The sequence below is a fragment of the Patella vulgata genome, chromosome 5 (assembly GCF_932274485.2).
Source record: "Patella vulgata chromosome 5, xgPatVulg1.2, whole genome shotgun sequence".
Lineage (NCBI taxonomy): Eukaryota > Metazoa > Mollusca > Gastropoda > Patellidae > Patella > Patella vulgata.
In genome coordinates this window covers 54,484,799-54,501,022 of record NC_065883.2, presented here as the reverse complement: position 1 = coordinate 54,501,022, position 16,224 = coordinate 54,484,799, and the positions used below count along the sequence as shown (strand labels likewise).

At 32.9% G+C, this 16,224-nt stretch overlaps 1 protein-coding gene across 3 annotated transcripts; it reads right to left on the bottom strand.

Annotated features, from left to right (window-relative positions):
- Nucleotides 1–260: 260 nt before the first annotated feature.
- On the bottom strand, nucleotides 261–16,043 carry LOC126821130 (adenosine 3'-phospho 5'-phosphosulfate transporter 1). 3 transcript variants are annotated; one of them, XM_050549462.2, is made up of 3 exons: nucleotides 15,931–16,043; nucleotides 7,643–7,869; nucleotides 261–6,573 (listed from the first exon to the last, which is right to left on the bottom strand). In XM_050549462.2, the coding sequence occupies exons 1-3, from the start codon at nucleotides 15,936–15,938 to the stop codon at nucleotides 5,477–5,479; spliced, it is 1,332 nt and encodes a 443-aa protein (XP_050405419.2). In that variant the 5' UTR covers nucleotides 15,939–16,043; the 3' UTR covers nucleotides 261–5,476. The 3 variants fall into 3 exon arrangements, with proteins under 3 accessions (XP_050405419.2, XP_050405418.2, XP_050405420.2); XM_050549461.2 differs by lacking the exon at nucleotides 15,931–16,043 and adding an exon at nucleotides 15,626–15,912; XM_050549463.2 differs by lacking the exon at nucleotides 15,931–16,043 and adding an exon at nucleotides 9,564–10,444.
- Between the last annotated feature and the right edge of the window lie 181 nt (nucleotides 16,044–16,224).

The following is a 16,224-nucleotide window of genomic DNA, read 5'->3' as shown; positions in this document are numbered from 1 at the left end:
ACAATGTGGTCCGGTTTGGATCTCAGTGATGCATCTGAGGGAGAGCAGGAACCAGTCCGTGTAGAATAGATTAGTAAAGATAATCCCCCAGGAACAAACTAGATCAACACTGTGTGAATTTAAATCAGTATAATCTTCACCAAAACGCGTTTCGGGCTAACAGCCCTTCATCAGTTGTTCAAATTGCCAACTTTCAAATTGCCAACTGATGAAGGGCTATTAGCCCGAAACGCGTTTTGGTGAAGATTATACTGATTTAAATTCACACAGTGTTGATCTAGTTTGTTCCTGGGGGATTATCTTTACTAATCTAGTATAAATAATGTACATCTGGCCAATATCAAAGATGTGACATCATCCTTTGATGTTGGTGTATCATTATTTCAAATAATGGTATGGGCAATGTGCCAAGTGTACATTATTTATACCAGTTAAAATTTTGGACCTGTGTGACGTGACGTATTTCCTTGCAAAGCATGTGCAAGTGTCTGTATTTTAAGTTGTTTAATGGCCTCAAGCTTAAGACACTGCATAATATATTGAAACAACAACTTGTGACTAACATCACTCGTGTTATTTCAGTATATTACTTAATGTCTCGCTCGCGAACATTAAACCACACTTAAAATACAGATGTGACGTCGTCATTTGATGCTGGTGTACCATTATTTCAAATAATGTACAGGCAACATTCTTTATACTAGATGAAATATTTGACTTGCGTGACGATTTAATTGAAATGCACATGCCTGATAATGTCTGTATTGACATCAGTAATTGTGGTTCAGTGGTCTTGTGCAAGCCATTGTGTAATATTCAGACATAGCCCTTCGACTATCGTCCTTGTGCAATATCAATATATTACTTAATGTCACGCCCTGGACCATTAAACCACACTTAATGATATCAATTTTTGTAAACAATTAAAAGCATCTTGGCTGCTACAGTTGGTTATAATTAGCCATTTTAAACGTGTTGAAGCTGTGACCAAACTCTGACATTCGAGATCAGATGAGCTAAAAGTAAGTTAAGTTATGTATAAGGAAGGGCTTTTCCTTACATAATTTAGGGATGTAACATGTAAAACCACAGCTGTATATGGTAAACCGATGAATTATGAAGATCCACTGATGGCTAGATATTGTACATTGATTTAGATACCAGTACAAAGTAAATACTGTCCATTTTCTCGTCTTATTTGATTATATAAAATCAAAGTACACACATTTTTTCTCTGATTTTGATGTTTATATCCCAAAGATCTGGATTCCTTTTGATACTTGCGCATATCAGACCGCAAACAAGAACAAAGGATAACGTAAAATAAACTATGGACTGGGGTAATAATATACACACATTCATTTTTCCAAAAAAGTCCCAATATCCTAGGATAAAAGTCAAATATTGACTTATATTTGTCTATAAAAGATTTCATCAAGCGGTTGCCATGGAAGATACACCCACATTTTGCAAAAGATGGACAGAGAACAAGCTAAGAAAGAAAAAAAAAATTTTTAGGTACAATCGGGTATTTTGCCTGTATATTCTGGACATGTCCTATGCTATTTATTTTCCAAACGTGCTAAAATGTCCGAGGGAATAATATTCAAAATTCCAAAATTAATATAGTGTACTGAGTGTATAACTACCACTCAACCCGATTATCGTTGATAACAGGCTGGATTAATTAGGTAATTAAGTGATTAACGTATTTATCGTGTTATACCGTCTATACACCTACCTTGATTAACTACTTAATCTGCCTTGATTGATTGACTTAATCCTTTGTTGGAAAAGTAATTGCTTCTTATTTGTTGGACTATAAATCAATCCAATAAGAGTGATAATAAACTTAGTCTACGTGATTGACTCGTGATTTCTCTATTGTCGGATGTTTTAATCTACTTGATGTTGGCCAACACCACGTAGAAAGTAGTCATATGCCACATAGTATAATACACCCAAAATCAATATACATTGTATTCGATAACATGTTTGTAATATCACTTTTGTGGAAACTGGCACTAAATAAAGCTATTTCACTCTTACACATATCCATAAAATACTAGACAATGCAAGCTCTTCTGATCGCAACCTGTTATAGTACAATAACTGAAACGGAAGTAGAAATCTCGTGAGACGCGTGAAATTATGAAATGGAAACATGACAAATTCCACATGTCTAATGTTGGAGAAAAGATTCTATATTGATGGCATATTCAGGGGCCATAATCAATGAAGTTACAGTCTGATACGCGCAAGTATCAAAAGGAACCCAGATCTTTGGGATATACACATCAAAATCAGAGAAAAAATGTGACCACTAGAGGGTCCACAACCTTGGTATTACACAGTTCTACACCATGGCCATTTTGTCTGGCAGTTTCGGTCAGATTCTCACAAAATTTGTGCTGCACCATGATTATGGTGTAACAGGGATATATTCAAAGGGTTTTTTTTAAATTAGATAAAAATTGGGTTATAAAAATACATTTTAAGTTTCATCAAAATCAGATAAAATTTGTGACCTCTAAAGTGTCCACAATCAGGGGCCATACTCCATGAAGTTATGGTCCTATACATGCCATTACATAGAGGAACCGAGATCTTTTGGAGATAAACTTTATTTCAAGTTTCATCAAAATCAGATAAAAATTGTGACCTGTAGAGTGTCCACAAACAAACTATGGATGTCTGGACGGACAGGGGCAACAACATTATATGTCCACATGAAAATGTTAGCGTATAAAAAGGTGTTATTTATCTTGTGTAAGGTTCAGTATTTTATGATGAAATTGACAATCATCAAAGTTATGGGGAGTATAAAAGAAACATTCTAGAACAGGTCATATTTTTTTTTAGACTGGCCAAATTACCTTCATGAAAACTCTTATTTTTCTGGCAAATTCTTAACTAAAATCTATATTAGACCATTATCTCCTGTGCAATGCTAGTAGTCTATATATATATTTTTTTGATAAATATATTTTTTTGCCATCTGGCATATTGATGATTTATATGGTTGTATATTAACCTATATAGAAGTTTAATATAAACAATATTACAGTCAGATCAATATCTTATACTTTCTTTTCACAAATATACTCATTAAATTTCATATAAGTACATATCACTTGAACATTTATACACACAAAACTGTAATTGTAAGTGTTTTTCAGATGTCTTAATTACTAAATATTTCCATAAATGCAATTCTACAATATTCAAAAACATTTATTAAATTCTAAAAGCATATATTTTTTGTGTTTAAAATATTTAAATTTGAAACATAATAAGTCCATCACAGTTATGAGTGCTTTTAACTTTCACATAATACTGAAAGTTGCATATAATATATACAATTTAAGCATTATTGCATAATGCATTTTCAATATTTGAAATACAAATGTCCTACTAAACTTGTTTCCTTTTGACTAGAAGGGGGGTTGGATGGCTGAATAGTTAGCACTTGCGCGCTGTTTCTTAAAGCCTGTCATTGAGTCAACTGGCATGGTGTTGAATCCCGATTGTACGTGACAAGGAGTAGGGTCGCCTGTCCAGCCTCGTGGGTTTTCTCTGGGTCCTCCGGTTTCCTCCCACTGCTAAAGACCCCTATGCGCAAGCGAATTATTGAAATAAAATTAAACCATGTTAGTCCCAAAATGACCTAGTTTGTCTAGTGGACGTTAAACCCCATTTAGTGGTCATATAGTGTTTTTCAGTATGTTCAAATAATGCTCATTTAAAATAACAAAAATAATTAGTCCATGCTCAGTTTGAGGTACAGTCACAGATTTGGCGTTTATTCACATAAATTAGTGTGTACATGTATATTATATTCCCAAACCACTTGCTTAATTGACAATTTTAGATGGACAAATAATATTATTGATCTTTGCTAACATACATCACAAGAACATAATCTTAAGTTATAATTCAGATTTTGAATAATCTTAACGGCAACAACCATGAAAAGGACAGTACATACAATAAACTAAGGATTTCTAAAAACTGTGTATAAAAATGTATAACATATTAATAAATAATAATTATTAAAAGATAGTTTGATGGTCATGGTTAATAAATATTATCGATGATAGGAAAGTATGAATTCATAGGATGAATATTTAGATTGTTTTAATCAAAATCCTTCTTAAAGATACATTAGTTAAGAGTTTAATAAAGAGTTGGTCATTCTTGCTACAATAATTCAAAAATAGATGATAAAAAAGAAAATATTGAAAATTTCATTCAAATTACTTTTTTCTCAGCCAAGTTATCATTGTTTGTAGTTTTGACAAGATGTGTGCACAGCGGTATCCAGGGCACTGGTATAATCCTCACTTTCCCATTTTTAAATTAAATTTTTAAATGGCGAAACTTTTTAATCTACCTAAAATTCTGAGTATCCGATGCCATCGAGAGTGGATTATGGTCTTGTTTTGTTAATAAATGTCTAAATAATAGTTTATATAACATTTCAGGTCTAAAGAATGATCTGTAATAGGCAGATTTAGCTCTTGCATAATGTATGTTTAATTAAAATAATTCAGTTTGGGACTAACAAAGGGTAAACCATTTTGGGACAATGGACTAAAATTACATAGTACAATGATTTAGGTAATGTTGCTTTAGATCTAAGAATGAGGACACCGGTTATGATTATTTAAAGCATTTGACTGATGAAGACATTTTCCTGAGAGTTCTAATCCCTCAATCTATTTCCTACAATCTGTTGAACTCTTAGTGAAACTAACAATTTAAGTAAACAAAATAATCATGATATTTTTCTGGAAGTTGGGCACTTATATCAATATAAGCCTACAATAAACCCTGTTGGGACAACAAAAGCTGTATGCCAAAACAAGTAATTTAAAGCTAATAATTTCTACTGTTTTCATAGAAAATGCAATAATATAATAAATGCGTAACAAATTTGTGCATTAAGAAAAATCTGACTTTGTTGAAGATATGAATTTTTAAAAAAGGTTTAAAATTATAACATAGCATATGACATATTAATATAGTATTAAATAGTAGTCCCTCATATATGTAAATAAATAAATGGAATTCTAAAAATATTTTAAAATTAAAACCACCCAATTATGGACATTTTATCCACCACTAGAGCACATTAGATTTAACTGTATGGATGGACATAATTACAAAAAAAAAGAATTATGCTAAAAACCTATTTAAAAGAATCTGTAACATTTTTTACAACTATATCCTACCATTCACTAAATCTAAGGCCAGGCTGAGCTGTTGGTGTAAAATACCCCCTACAACGGGAGACTTGACTTATCTTAGAATTTCATTGGTCCACAGAACTCCACATCCTTGGCTCCTGATTAACAGATCTCTTTTGACCAATGGGGTATTCACGGGGAATTTTTCGACCCATTGGTGCCAAGACAATAACATTTTTAATATGTACATTACATTAATAACAATAATGTGAGATTCAGGATCTTGTTTAAACTTTAGATGTGCTTGCTGATGCTTGCAGTCTTTGTTTCTGTGCTCGTTTTTTCTGATTGGCGTAAATGCGTAAATATAAGGCTGCAAAAACAATGAGTATACCACACACCCCTACAAAAGTAACTGGATGTCCATAAATAACACAGGATAAGAGAATAGCAAAACCTTGTCTCATTGTCATAATAATAATGAATGTCACAGCTCCAAATGAAGCAATGGTGTGAAAGATGAATAATTGTCCAGTTGCGGAACAAATACTTAATATAACAGCATGAAAAACGAAATCTGAATGTCGAAGCATAAATGCTGATGCACTGAAGAATCCCCCCTGTTCGATGAGGGATATGGATGTCAACAAACATGAAAACAGATTGACACCTGCCATCATCTGGATGGAAGACATCTTGTGTTTTGAAAAGAGTTCTCCCTGCCAATTAGAGGTGAAACTGTCAAACAACATGTAGCCAACAAGAAGGATAACTCCAGAGATCGTTGTTACATTACTGTGAACCTTTTTGTCGTCGCCGCTAGTCAACAGAAACAGACTCACACCCACAGATATCATAGCTGCCGTGAAATATTCATAATATTCAAATGTTTTCTTGGAAACGACTTTACCCATCAACATCACTGGTATAACCTTTGATGCTTTTGCCAGTACCTGTGTTGGGAAGCTGACATATTTAAGTGCCTCGTATTGAAACCAACTACTCATGATGTTAGATATTGAGCTATATGAGTATTTGTAGAGTGGTGCTGTGTGACGTGGTTGTGGTCGCACAAATATCACAGTAAGTGCAATACAAAGTGCCAGAATTCTATTTACAAACACCAAAAATTGTGAATTTGTGAAAAATTCTCCTTGTTCAGTTGCAGTCTTTCCATATTCATGTTTCATAATGCGCTCCTGTAAGACACCCCATGTGAGGTAAGAACCTTGAAGTCCAGCAAAACAGAAACATAGATTTAAAACATAACTGAATGAACTTGGTTCCTGGTCAACTGGATTTGAAGTTCCTTCTTCTGAGCTTGATTTTTCTGATTCTTTACCAAAGATACATAATACTATAGCATTTGATAAACAACCTGGACCTGAAAAAACATTCAATACATATTTGTTTATATAATCATATATATCTGAATAGTTTTCTGGCATAGAGCATTAGAATAACAATAAGAAAGCTCTTGTCAAAACAGTGTGCTATTGATTGTTTTTGATATAAATTGTGTTGTGTTCTTTAAGTTTGTTGCCATCTTTATGAATTGAGAGTCATTTGGAGATAAAATAAAGCAAAGATAATTCAATTATTATTTCCAAACAAGGCAGTTCATTACTAACAATCTTGTCTTGACAGTAAATTGTATTATTTATTTTTTTTTTGTCAAACCTCTCCACTAAATTGTTCGTCTTTACAGACAGATCTGTGATAAGGGAACCAAGATTGAAACATATATCTTAGAATGAAACTAAAATTATAGAACAAGATTTAGGGGGGGCTCCTTTATAAACATTCTAATAAATATCTTGTAAGATTTTTGCGGGGACTTTAAAACGACATATCTTTGGAAGTCCTTCAATCAAATATTTACCATCAAACAATCATAATTTGGTATTTATGATATGGGTAATAAATTGTGGACTTTAAAATTTACTTTAGTGTCATATATTGAAAAATAATTTTGTGAATGTTCATCATAGCTAGTGCATTTCAAGACTAACATGGTATTATGATTAGTCGTGGAAGAAAAATAAATTAAGCCAACCATACTCCTTTTCACCGACAATTGTGCAATAAAACTTAAAGATTACATAGACACAACACTATTTACATATTACACAATTCTATGGAATTTAATATTAGTGTTTTTTAGTCACTGACAATCATAAACTATAAAAGAGCAGTTTTGCCGCTAACGATGGAAATGGGTATAACTTCTTGATTTTTATTGGGTACAGATCTGAACTTGGTACAGTACATTAATTATCCTGCCTCATGTAAATGGAGTTAATGTGTACATGTAGTAACAATTGAAGAGCGGGAAATTCAAATGTTATTTACACTTCAAACTATACATAGAATTATATACATGTGTTGTGTAATGGATTTGACCTCCAATTATAAATGTAATTTGAATTGATGTAAGACAGATATTTACTTACCTGCTGATTCATTATATTTAATATTTTTCAAATATCTAACAATCAAAGCTCCTGGCACAAAAAATGTGGCGTAACCTAAGATGTTCAAAATCAGTCGTGCAATCCAAAAATCAAGTATACTAGGTTCAACATTGACAGTCAGATTTTTAGACAGTTTACTCTCTTCCCCACCAATAAGATATGGCAGCATGCCTAAGAGTAGCATTACCAGGATGATAGCCGTCATGCTGAAAACATAAATAAAATTCATTTTTTTTAAATTTATGAACAACAACCAAATACAAAATTTTAGGAACTCGTTATATATTTTATTGTAAGTAAAACTAGCAAGGTTATAAGTCTACTGGTTATATTAAATAGCATTAGGCCTACTCTCATCAACATTCATACAAATACATACATATATTGCCAGTGGCGTCGTGCCCATTGGGACCCGGGGTTACCTGGATCCCCTGAAATTCTCAGGGAAATAAAAATATTTTTAGTGATATTATTAAGACAGAAGACCTGTCCGTCTGTTTTAGTCATCACACTGTCTCCAGGAATTATATAATTTGTCATTATCTGTGTTTAGTTTATTGCACTTTAGTTTAGATGTCATTTGTTAAGGCTTCGCTCAACAGCGGCCTCTCTTCGTACACTCTATCATTTAGCCTTGACCTAAAATTTCCGGGAGTATACCGTCAACGTAACGGTTAATCTCTGCTCACGACGCCATTTAAAAATTTAATCAATCAATGAAATCCTGTTTAAATCCAAGCCGAATCCAAGCCATCCGTGGCTCTACAGAGTTGATTTTATGCTTGTTGTGTAAATAAAGATCTATTTTATAATTTCTATGACATCTGAAGCCTAAATAAAGACTTAAATTAATATACAAAAATAACCCATTTTTTTCGTCAATCCTCCAGAAATGCAGAAACAATTGGATATGCAGGGGGCAAGGTTGGGGTCAAATACATTTCATTAGCTTTCCAAATACAAATACAACACAAATTTTTCCGATTACCATTGATCAAATATACAACAAATCTAAATACCTCAGCTAAACACACTCTGATAAATGATAAAAAAAATCTTTATCTACATAATATTAAGAAAGTTATAGAGTTTGCTGTAGCTAGAAAATCCCTATTTATGATTGTATGTTGTATTTGATAAAAAATATCCATATACAGGTGTCAAAAATGAAGACAAAGTATTTTTTATTGAAATACAAATACATCTAAATACATATTTGACCATCTGGCAGAGGTTGAGGTGGAGGAAGGAATGGGGTTTTGCATGAAGTTGTTCGAAATGTCCATTCAATAATTAAATCGAAGTAGAGATGAATAAAATATAATTCAATTTTCGAGTGATAATTACAATTATTACTAAAAAAACGACCATTTTTCAATCATAACTTTATTGTCTCTAATCCATCGAAATGGGTTTCCCGGCTTCTAATTTTAAAAATTTTCCACACACTATGCGGCCAGTAAATTTAATTTACCATGAACACACTTGCAGAAAATTGCCCCCCCCCCATTTTTTGGGGCACGACGTCCCTGTTTATTGCACAGTTTTCCATCCACACAGAAGTAATATCAAAATTGAAACATATAGATATAGTTGGAATAATGATAATATTGTCAATGACCCGGGTTATATAATTTAAAGATACTATCATTCACAAAAATAATTTCCATTCAATTTCTTTTAATTGCATGTGACATATAGATGTCGTTCACACGTTTAAATAATTTATTGTAGATGACACGTTCCAAATTAAAACCCCAAGAACAAAAAAAAACTTAAACCCTCAGTAAACAAAACTCTTTGTTACTATTTTATATATTACCATATGATTCAAGTATAAATTATACTATTTAAAATAATTAATAAACAAAAAAAAACCTAAAAAAAAATCTAAACTCACATCATATCTAATGTCTATAAAAAGTATCTTTGTAGGCCTACAATTGAGAGAGAGAGAGAGAGAGAGGGGTGGAGGTTAAGGTCCACTAGCGAAAAACTATGTCATTTCGGGACTAACACATGTTTCAATTTTATTTGAATAATTCACTTGCGCGTAGGGGTCTTTAGTAGTGGGAGGAAACTGGAGGACCCGGAGAAAACCCACAAAGTTGGACGGACGACCCTACATGTCTGTACTCACTGTCACGTACAACTGGGGAATCGAAACCCTGCCAGTCCTATAATTCTAGACACGCCATGTGCAACGTATTTATGGTTTGGGGGGTATGATGATTTATATAGGAGCCAAGGGTATTTTATATTGGGAAAAAAATAGTTTAATTTAGTAAGATAGATAGGCATTATCCAATAAGGAGTGTGGCACTTTGACATTTTCAAAGTATTATTGAAAGGGTTCACGGGACTGACATTTCAAATCTAGGCATCCGAACATTGGCTATTTCGTGTATTAGTTTAAAATTTGTAAATACTTTTAAAATTCGCTAATACTTCAGTCTAGATTAATCGTTTGAGTTTGTGACAATTCTCAATAGTTTTTGTTATCCAAAATACCATAAAACTACGAAATTCAAGCGATTTAGTTTATCGATACGCATTATTTCCATTGAAGCCTGCAAGTAAATCAAATGCCTAGGTCACGAAAGCGACATGCAAGTTCAATTGATATCCTGTAATGAAAATACCTACCCACAAATGTTAAAATATGTTCATCTCTGTGTGAACAATAACAAAGAAGGCAATTATTTGTAATATTACAAATATCAATGTTCAATTTATATTGCCTCTTCAATTACAATCTACAAAGAATGTGATATACATGTACATCTGTTAGCTATATAAATGAATAATATTGATTGAATACCTATGTTAATATTTGCCACATGTATTTCTAATAGATACGATACTTGTGTTATTATCTATATTCACACCTACATGTATGTACATGTAATAATCAATTGATATTTATAAATCAAATGTGTAATTAACCAACGTTATAGTGCATGAAAAAGCTTGCTATCTGGTCTATGTGTACATTAACTTTGTGTCATTGAAGACTTATTATTATTTTTTTTTTAATACAAATAAAAATCCTACTGAAAATATCAGGCAGTTATTTCCTAGACTGTTGTCAAATTACATTTTTTTCTACCAATATATATATGCGTATATTGATATATTCTGACACATTTCAACTAAACAATATATTAGAATACAATTTCTGAAAGTTGACCTATCTAGACATAATATTTTCTGCCAATAGTTTATTTCATTTTTTGTAAACAACTGACAAAGAACAGTCATCATTTAACAGTAGGCTATTAAATAAAACATAGTTCTGCGGTCACTTCAGCTGCGTTCAGCAGAATACATCTTATGTACATGCACATGTAATATGGAGAAGGAAAAATAAAAAAACATTAAAAGTCTAATCTTTTGAGGGTTTTTTAATCCCTTGCAAATTACAATATAACGAAAGCTAGATCTAAAGTAGTAAAGATCCGAGTTAGCCGAAGAACGAAATTCAATCTTAGCTCGATTAGAAATAAACTGGAAGAGTCGGATAATAATTGATTCAAAGGCACATTTCAAGCTTTTGTTCGCATATGTGCGAGTAGATAACTTTCGTTTTGGTGCGAGTAGATAACTTCTGTTTTGGTGCGAGTAGATAACTTCCATTTTGTCGCCATCTTTGAAAAATGTCCTATATTTTCCCGGAAAGTGTCTGGCACTGTAGCAGACAGCGAGTTTCGAATTTTCCGGGAAAATTCTATTATTGCATCTCGTCAAATAGGCTTATTTGAGTCAAAATGATAGAGGAAAGTATTTTGGGGCTCTGCATGGAATACCTAACCGCGTTTAGATCATTGGGACGAAACTGACAGTGAAATTCTGAACATACTGCCGAACCGACTTTAGCGAAGGAAAAAAGCCGGAATTAGATCAAATGGACCCAACATTTTGATCCAAGTTGAGTAAAGATCCGACTTGGGAAATCCAACTTACGCTCAGATATTTAATAAGAAAAACGTGCAGGATCAAAAGGTTCAAACAATTTTATCCGAGTTGAGCGAAGATCCGACATACATGTATATGAATCTGACTTATGCCAGGTTTATTGTACGTCCATATTCCTGCTTTGATTGATATGGTACTTTTTAAAATGAAGAGAATGAAATATGAAATGGCCGTAATATGACAAAAGGCAAAGAAGGCTAGGCATTGGGTTTGTTTTGCCAAATTTATAGACAAAATATTAACAAAAAAGTGGGTGTGACACTGCCCCAGGAGGTCGGGGCATGCACCAAAATAACTAGTTGCTGTCTTTACGGTATAAGGAATAAATATGCAAAGTTCCAAGATGATCCATTCAGAATTACAGCCTGTAGACGATAAATACAAAAATTGGGTGTGGCTCTGTCCCTAGAAGGTGGATATGGAACACTATAAATAGGTACCACCCTGTTATTGAAATGATCTGTTGGTGCATTAACAGATTTTGTTCAAATTCAGCATATCAATTTTATTCCTTCTAATCAGTCTGTATTCTTATTTCAGGGTTTGGAAGAACTTTTTATGTACCAGTACATTCATATTCCCTGAATGTACCGGTACATAAAAAGTTCTTCCAAACCCCCAAATTTCAAGAATACAGACTGATTAGAAGGAATAAAATCAGAACACCAAAATCAAGTCATGTAATAGTAGTTTGACAACAGACAAATTGTAACCCAAATTCAAAAGGATTTTTTCAGTGGGGAACACATGACAACCACTGGAACACTTGACATGGAATGGCCCTATTCAAAACTAATTACATGCCCCTTCAAATCTTTAAAATAGTGAATCGATTTCAGAATAAGCGTCCACTGTGCTATATATTCCCAGGCTCGTAGTGATAAAGGATTCACTAACAACAAAAAGAAAATTACAAGGGAGATTATAGACAATCCACAGAAAGAGAGTATTGCACAAATATTATATTATTCCCATGCATGTCATGATGGGCAGTCAACAGTTTAAAACTATTCATCTATATAGACCTGGAGGGAAATGCCAAGTACAAAAAGAAGGACTGTTTGATAGTAATCGATAAGGTTTAAAACAAGCTTTTGAAGTTACATGAATGTATTAAACACAAAGTCCTTAAGTCCTTTTTAAAAAAAACCTTAGCACTGACTAAGTTAGTACAAAAAAGAATTAGCTATGCAAATGATGCAACCGATCCTGTTGTTCTCTAATACAGGATGAAAACGTTAATATTTAGCATGGCTCAGACCATAGACCCTATAATAGGTCTAGTAAGATCCATGCCAAGGCAGTAAATCAGCAATACAGTCAATTGGATCAAGGCATACCTAAGAAAACATTGAGAAGATAAAATGGGATGTGGTCATAACGCCATAATTTGGCCAAAACAACCAAAAAATATAAACATATATTGCAAAAATAATATATTGTACAAAAGATTAAGTTTTCTTTGATAAAAATACTATTCATTTAATAAAATAACAATTTTGAACATGGTTTCAATTAATCAATACAATGAATTAAACTGCCCATTGCTAACCCAGAAATTGGCATGCTGTTTTTCAAAGGAAGGAGGTGAGTACTAATTAATCAAGGTTAATCCCCAATTAAGTATGTCACACTATAGTACTGATTATTGAATATGAGTTGAAACTTGGTCCAGATTTTGTGGATTTTTTGACTTGCAGATTTACAAGCTTCATTTCAATGATCAACATATTTGAAAGTGGTTATCCATTTAATTCTTTTATATTCCTGAAGACTTTGATTCTTGCACATGCTGATATCAAGTGTCAAACTAAGTACAAGTCTGGTCATTAGATGAAAATGATGCTACTTCACTTTATATTGTTTTTTCTAACACTCTCTATTAAATATAATCTTTGAATGACATTATAAAATTATCAAATAAATATTTACGAAATTAAAGTTAAATTTAAAGATAGGTTGCCAGGCAACGAAACATACGCCCACAGCAACTAAATCGTCCGGGCAGTCAACAAGGGTTGTCGCATATTTTTACTTTTTTCGGTAATGAAACATTTATAATACACTAAAATCTGATTAAGAGCAACAACTCACGAAGTAATTATCAGAAAACTATTAGAATTTGTTTGGATTTTATAAAGTTCTGCCCCATGCTAACGTTTTGTATGCAAAGCTTTTAATATCATAGATTTAACTGTTCAAGTCATAAAAATTCATTGAAAATCAATATACTTGTTCGTCTCAAGATCTTAAACTCTGTGTATCAATCTGAAGTCAATCGGATGATAACTTAAGGGCCATAACTTTGGCAGTAATTATCGGAAATCGTTGAAAATCAATAGGAATCTTCGTCTCATGACCTCAAACACTCTGTATAAATTTAAACTCAATCGGATATTAACTTGAGCCTCAAGAGCATCCACAAGATTTTTTGAAGTGATCAAGGGCCATAACTCTGGCAGTAATTATCGGAAATCGCTGAAAATCAATAGGCTTCTTCGTCTCATGACCTTAAACACTGTATAAATTGAAAGTCAATCGGATATTAACTTTGGCCTCTAGAGCATCCACAAGATTTTTCAAAGTGATCAAGGGCCATAACTCTGGCAGCAAATATTGGAAATCGCTGAAAATCAATAGGATTCTTCGTCTCATGACCTTAAACACTGTGTATAAATTTAAAGTCAATCGAATATTAACTTTCGCTTCTAGAGCATCCACAAGATTTTTCAGAGTGATCAAGGGCCATAACTCTGGCAGTAATTATCAGAAATCGCTGAAAACCAATAGGCTTCATCATCTTATGACCTTAAACACTGTGTATAAATTTAATGTCAATCGGATGTTAACTTTAGCCTCTAGAGCATCCACAAGATTTTTTGAAGTGATCAAGGGCCATAACTCTGGCAGTAAGTATCGGAAATCGTTGAAAATCAATAGGTTTCTTCGTCTCATGACCTTAAACATTGTGTATAAATTTAACGTCAATCGGATATTAACTTTGGCCATTAGAACATCCGCAAGATTTTTTGAAGTGATCAAGGGCCAGAAATCTGGCAGTAATTATCAGAAATCGCTGAAAATCAATAGGATTCTTCGTCTCATGACCTTAAACACTGTGTATAAATTTACAGTCAATCGGATATTAACTTTGGCCTTTAGATCGTCCACAAGATTTTTTGAAGTGATCAAGGGCCATAACTCTGGCAGTAATTATCGGAAATTGTTGAAAATCAATAGGCTTTTTCGTCTCATGACCTCAAACACTGTATAAATTTAAGGTCAATTGGATATTAACTTTGGCCTCTAGAGCGTCCACAAGATTTTTCAAAGTGATCAAGGGCCATAACTCTGGCAGTAATTATCGGAAATCGCTGAAAATCAATAGGCTTCTTCATCTCAAGACCTTAAACACTGTGTATAAATTTAAAGTCAATCAGATATTAACTTTAGCCTCTAGAGCGTCCACAAGCAATTGTGGACGCCGGACCACCGGACGGGGGCGACGACAATATACGGCCACATTTCAATGTGGGCGTATAAAAAGGATATCTTTTTGATTCCACCCAAGCTTCTTTTTTTATTCCACCCAAGCTTCTTTTTTATTCCACCCAAGCGCTTCTTTTTTATTCCACCCAAGCTTCTTTTTTATCCCAAGCTATTTGGAGACATTGGTCATTGCTATGTTATAAGATAAATTGCTATTACTACTGGATTAATAATGAATTACTAATATAACATAACATGTTTTTAATTTTCATCCCTTTGACCAAATTGTTTGAAATAACCGAATAACCTTAATGAATGTTTATAATTGGTCATGTTACATATTAAATTGCTACATCTATGTTACTCGATGAATATATATAACATTAAGTATAAATCGTTTTGAGTTTTCATCGCTTTGATGAAATTGTTTCATTTGGCGGTTATGACCAAAATGTTTTGGAATAAGCTTAATGAATCATGAATATTTATAATAAATACCTTAGAACAGCTGAAAAATTAAACTTCCATGAATGTGCCATCCTACTAACTTGCACTGATGATGACGCCTTGTTTATGTTATGTGAAAGGCGGATTTCTAAATTTCACTATTCTACACCTTATCTATCTAATACTATGATTATATCCAAGCAGTAAGTAAAGAAATATCAATCAGTGCATGAAAGTTATCAATGATGATATCATTGACATTACAACATTGTTGAGCGTGATAAATTATAAATACTGTGCAAAGATATAAGTTCACTAGTACAAATCACACATGCATACAGTTTTAACCTACTGACTTTGACATTCGTGAACAGACAGCAGTATTAGTTTATCTCTTCAGGGCATTCAAATCAAGTTGTCTTCGTGTCAAGGAAACTCTCAAGAAAACCTCATATCCGGTGAAAATCCTATCGCAGAGAGACTTATTGTTCTAGGCTTTATTTACATTTTTGGCATACGCAAAAATTATTGCTAGCTCTGAATTAACGGTAATGTAAAATGTGTATCCTGTCATATTTACGTAAAGTAATTTATATAAAACCGTAAATTGCAACCTTTTATTCATTCCGTTTGAATTTTCTATAAAAAAT